This window comes from Urtica dioica, chromosome 7, assembly GCF_054948205.1.
Source record: "Urtica dioica subsp. dioica isolate 48M chromosome 7, U.dioica_male_clone48M_v1_H2, whole genome shotgun sequence".
NCBI lineage: Eukaryota > Viridiplantae > Streptophyta > Magnoliopsida > Rosales > Urticaceae > Urtica > Urtica dioica.
The window spans coordinates 28,918,981-28,924,934 of NC_142762.1; the positions used below are offsets into that span (position 1 = coordinate 28,918,981).

Sequence of the window (5,954 nt, forward strand, 5' to 3'; positions counted from 1 at the left end):
GAGTTGTCGACTACTAGCCCACTACGAAGCGTGATGGCATTGCACTGATTTTTTTGGATTAGGCTCGGAATTGCTCGGGAGCGTGCCTTGCGGCCTTGTGTTGATTGTCGTGGCCAACTGTCCCATCTGTGCTTCGAGGTTACGCATCACCGCGTCTTGATTCTGCATATACGTCTGCGTTCGGGATATGAAGGCTGTGAACATCTCCTTCATTTCATCCTTAGGGGCGGGCTGATTTTGTTGTTGTGGCTGGAACCCCCTTTGGTGTTATTGCTGCCCTTGTTGTTGATTTTGGAACCCCCGGGGCGGTCCTTGATTCAGGAACCCTTGTTGTTGTTGTTGTTGAGGCTGCGGTTTCCATGCCAAATTTGGGTGGTTGTTCCGTGCACCTGAGTAGTAGTTGTTGGAGTTCTGGAACGTTGGACGATTGTAGTTCCCCACGAAATTTGCATTCTCGGATTGACACTCGTTTGCGTTCGGGCAGTCGTCGGTGAAGTGAGGCCCGTTACACCAGAAACATGGCTCTGGTGCCGAGTGCACCGCATGGGCTGTGGTTTGCATTTCCTTCAACTGCTTCTTAAGTTCCGCCAATTCAGCCGTCACTGCTCTAATTGCTTACACATCAGGTGTGGATGTCGTGGCATTCGCGGATGCTGGGGGTGGCTTCATGATCCGCTTCTCCACCGGGCATTGGTCATTGCCTCGTGCCAGCTCGTTTAGGAGTTCCTGGAACTCTGTGGGTGTCTTAGTTAGCACCGTGCCTCCTGCCGCGATGTTCACCAAAGTTTTCGTGGATGAGAGCAGCCCGTAGTAGAATATCTGAAGCTGGATCGGAAGGGTGACTCCGTGATGTGGACACTTTCTCAGCATCTCTTTGAAGCGAGCCCATGCTTCGTGTAGAGATTCGCCGTCCCATTGTCCGAAACTATGGATCTCGTTTCGTAGTCGGGCTGTCTTTTCGAACGGGGAGAACTTGGCGAAGAAGACATTGCAGAGGTCTTCCCATGATTCAATGGAGTCAGCGGGTAGCGACTTGAGCCAAGACTTTGCTCGGTCGCGTAGAGAGAAAGGGAATAATCGAAGACGAATGGCATCAGTACTGATATTATGGATTTGGAAAGTATCGCATAATTCATTGAAGTTTGCGATGTGCTCATTCGGATCTTCATTGGGGGCTCCCGAGAATTGATTCTGTTGAACCATGTTAATCATCCCCAATTTGATCTCGAAGCTTCGATTCCCTTCAACCGATGGATTCTTGATCGCCGAGCGATACCCTTGGACCGTGGGTTGCACATACTCCATGAGTGGTCGTTCGGGTGCAGGTTCTGCCATCGTTGATTGTGTCTTCTTTGCTCGTCGATTCTGTTTGCAGGTTTTCTCGATTTCAGGGTCGATCGGAAGAAGACTCGATTCACCGTCCTTTCGCATGCACCTTCACACAAGCAAAAGATAACACGAAACTAGATGAATACAAAAGAAATAAAAGAAGTTCAAATAGTAAACTAGTTGATCTAATCTTAATTAAAACAATGTTCCCCGGCAACGGCGCCAAAAACTTGTTGCGATTTTTCCGTACGCAAGTGCACGTAGTCGCTCAAGTAGTAGAGTTCGTAAGTACGAGTCGATCCCACGAGGAAAATGTTTAATTAAATTGACAAGATTACTAGCACGAATTGAACCCAATGATTTGATGATTATGATGGTTATCAAAACAAACGAAAATTAAAAACAATTAAAATACGAAAGATTACGATAATGAGAAAACAAGAACTATGGCTTCACAAGTTATTCTTATGGTTTGGATTCGGAAATTAAGCACAAAACACACACTCTTATGTTTGCTAATCACGCTCACGATAATGGTAATCTAAGATTTCTCTCGAACATCTAAGAATCTAAACCTATGCCGGGATATCTTCTCTCGATCTCAACCCCTAAAAACAATGGCTAGCATTAAAAACAAGAACGTTCACACGACTCCGAAACAGCCTAGCTATGTCTAGCCTAGGAATGTATCCCGGTAATTTAATCCTTGTGCACGACTAACCTAATCTCTTCCGAGCATTAAGCAATCCTAATATCATGAACACGGTAGCTAAGCGAATTCAAGCATTACACACGGAATTAAAATAAACAAACATTATAGAGCATATGAACATTAATTTGATATGAATGAATCCATAACCATATTCCTAACTTGCTACACCATAGCCCTTAATTAATTTAGTGCATGATTGAACGGGAAATAAACGGCGATGAATATAAAGCAATCATGAATAAAACTGAATTATATTAATAAAAACGGGAGTTCCAAAGATTCAGAGAATAGAGATAAAAACTGTGAATGATGAAAACACTAATTGTGGCGACGATGATCCTCTCTGAACGCTTCTTCTCTCCCGGGATTTTTGCGGCCGAATGAAAAACAAAACTAAAAACAAAAGCAAAAGATATGTTTCTGAATAAACTAAAGTGTTTTTGGTAGGTTTCCTAGGTTTTTCGGAGCTCATATGGGCCGTTGGATCGTGTCCAACGGCTTGGATTACAATTAAAACGCACGACAAATTAGTTGGAATCGTGTCTTGTGCGCCGCACACCCCATCCTGTGCGACGCACAGGTCGTTTCTGGGCATCCTGTGCGCCGCACACCAAACGCACAGGAGAACGCACAGGGTCTTCAAATGGCTGTGCGCCGCACAGGGACCGCACAGGGCAAACGCACAAGACTCTGTAAGTTTGTGCGTTGCCTCGAGGGTCCGATTCGCCTTGAACGACCTATCTTGAGTTCCGGGTGTCGGAATCGAGATCCGAAAGATGTTCTGAACTCCTTGTGATTGCCCCGTCGTCCTCGAATACTCTATTTGTCATTTTGAATCTCCGAACTCTGAAAATTAGGAAAAACACTCCAAAACACATCAAAATGCTCTCGAATCAACTTCTTTTCACGTCCGAGAGTGTAAACAGACACGTTTATAACGCGCTTATCAAATACCCCCAAAATTGGATGACTTTGTGACATTGAAGGGGCAGAATTTAAAAGGGGCTTCTTCCAGAAAGCACTCCACATAATGGAGCAAGAATACACCACAGTCAAAGAAATTCTCCTGTTGTGGTAACTAATGAAGATGAAAAACAATGAAACTGTAAATAAGAAATGCCTTCTTCATAAACAGTGAGTAATGATGGTTGGATAACTAAATTACAGACACAATGAGAAAAATTGGACAATTAGCATTTACTGCTATAATAACAGCTTCTTACTTGAGAACTAAATAGTTAGTTTAAGCAAAAATATAAAACATAGTATCCTTTAACTTAGTTATCAGGCAAATGTCAAAAGCTACCTCTGGATGAGATTCTTAAGGCCCTTGTGACTTCCTCGGATAGAATCCATGTGCAATATGCACGATACCTTGGATACACTTTCAGATTCTTCATCTATGATAATGAAACATAAAATGACCGAGAGACAACTATTATTCAAGAAAAAAGATAACAGTGTATCAATATTTATTCTTACCTACTGAATTTGGCACTTCACCGGGATAGCAAATGACAAGCAAACTCCAGTGAAAACTGTAACCATGTTGCATCGGTTAATCGCATAGTAAAAAAATTCAGGCAATACAACACTGAAACCAGTCTTACCTGTAATTTACTGGAATGAATATGTAATCCTTTCTGAAAAGGTCTACTTTTCTTGTCCAGTTACGAACACTCTGATAAACAGAAATGCAGACCAACAATATTCCATGGCTCATAACCCAGTCAACAACAAAAAATAGACAGAATTGAATAATAATAATAATAATAATAATAATAATAGGCTATGTTTCTCTTTGGAAAAAACTGGATTGAATAGACAAACGTATTTATGGAATAGAGTATTATACATGACGACCATCAAAAATTTTTATTAGCATAATGAAATCTAGTTAATAGAAAGAGTTGCACATCGTTTGTCAAATATTATTCCCCTGTTTCAAACAAGTAATGATCTCAGTCACAATCATTCGAACCTCTACCTACGAATCGATACATATATACATACACACGTTATGATATTATTATTCTTTTGAAATTTGTATGTTAGCATATGTAATACATGATTGTTTAATGTTATTATTCTTTTCAAATATTATTATTCTCAGTCACACATGTTATACATGCTTGTTTAATGGCTATTTTCATTTTCTTGAAGGGTCATGGCTCATGTTAGCATATGTAATTTACCATATTCAGATATTTGATGGTTAGTATGACTGATTAATCACATATGGGGCCAAACACAGAGTATAAAATAAAACAACCAGAAACGAAGACCATATATAGTCGTGTACAGAGATATACTAACCATTAGAATCAGCAAATGTCAGCCAAAGAGAAACACTGTGTTTGCTCGTACTCGACGAACAATGGAAAGTAATTAAGAAGTTGTTCTTTGCTTACGTGGGTATTTAGAAGTTGTTCTTTGCTGTTTTTTCGCTGACATTTCGTCGCGCACCTAGAGGATTCAACTGCCTCTGGGTTTCGAAGCACACTTTCCATTCAGCCCTGAATTTCCCACCGCCGGTTTTGCAATTTGATGTCCGTCCGCCAAGATAACAAATCAATCTTCCTTCTTAGTCTATGTCTCTGTACTCAAAATCCTTCGTACTCAACCGTAGCTTACAAATCAATCTTGCCGACAGCCCGTTCTTAGTGTGACTGAGGCAATTAGAACCGTACCGTGCCGCCGCAGCCAAGGCCTTTTTAAACTCTCCGTTGGTATAGAAGATGAACCGGTTCGCCCAAATCCGGACCGGAAATTGCCTCGCCGGAATCACCATTGGATGGTGGAAGTGGAACCACAACGCTCACCACATCACCTGCAACAACCTCTTTGGACAGTCCTTCGCTATGCTCTCCTCTTCGAGAAAAGTCCCCGATCGGTGACAGAAAATCTTTGGCCTCGTCGTGTTGTGGATCTAGTACCCGATCTTGGTGTCAGCGTTGCCGAATTAGAGTGAGAGATTGACGTTCGTGGTGGTGAGCTTCGCGGTGACGGGGATTATTAGAGTGAGAGATTGACGTTCGTGGTGGCATCTCTTCTCTTCCTGTTGAAACCATGGCTGATTATTTTTTTTTTATTATTTTTTTTTTTGCTCACAGCAGGATAAATGATAAGAAAGAATGACAAGCAATACGACAGTGGATTTAGTATATAATATGTACATAGTTGGAAGTTCATATGCATCTATCATGGTGGAATTTTTTTTTTCATTGCCACATGGAATTTATTTGTCTACGTGGAAATAACAAATCGATTTACAGTAATTTGAAAATACAATATTTGAAGAAATTTGTAAAACTATTTCCATATATATTACAAGACGTTTATTAAATGACTTAAATGATATGATTTAATTTATTAAGTCGTCTAATAAATAACTTCAAATACATTATTAAGTCATTCTTTAAACGTCTTAAAAATATGTATGTATTTCAAGTCATTTTTTAATTGACTCAAAATATTTTTCATACACCGTTTAAAGACGTTATTTTAATGACTTAAAAGGTTTGTTTGAGACGTATTTTAAATGACTTGTAAAGCCAAACGAAAATTTAGACTATTAAAGTCGTGCATTTTAGAGAACGTCTTAAATCTCATGTCTTCTAATGTGCTTTATGCAGTAGTGATATATATATATATATATATATATATATATATATATATATATATATATATATATGTATGTTTGAATTAGGGTTTTGTCAAACAACTTTCTTACTTTTTTCCTCTCTATCTCTTCCCTCTTCAACCAAACAAAATAAAAACCCTTGCCACCCAATGCCCAAACAAAATCTACCATAATCTACCATCTTTAGGTTGTTCTTCTTTGATTTCCGGGGTTTTGTCTTTTAAAAATTGTTTCTTAAAACGCTTACCGTAGTTTCAAAACTCGTTTTTT

General features: G+C 39.7%; 1 protein-coding gene and 1 non-coding gene across 2 annotated transcripts; one reads left to right on the forward strand and one right to left on the reverse strand.

The window, feature by feature from the left end:
* Nucleotides 1–615: 615 nt before the first annotated feature.
* LOC149390686 (uncharacterized) lies at nucleotides 616–1,431 on the reverse strand. Its single transcript, XM_089619833.1, has one exon. It carries the CDS (start codon nucleotides 1,429–1,431, stop codon nucleotides 616–618), a length of 816 nt encoding a protein of 271 aa, XP_089475959.1.
* LOC149390687 (small nucleolar RNA R71) lies at nucleotides 843–948 on the forward strand. Its single transcript, XR_016300419.1, has one exon. It is a non-coding gene; the product is annotated as a small nucleolar RNA R71 (small nucleolar RNA).
* Nucleotides 1,432–5,954: the final 4,523 nt, after the last annotated feature.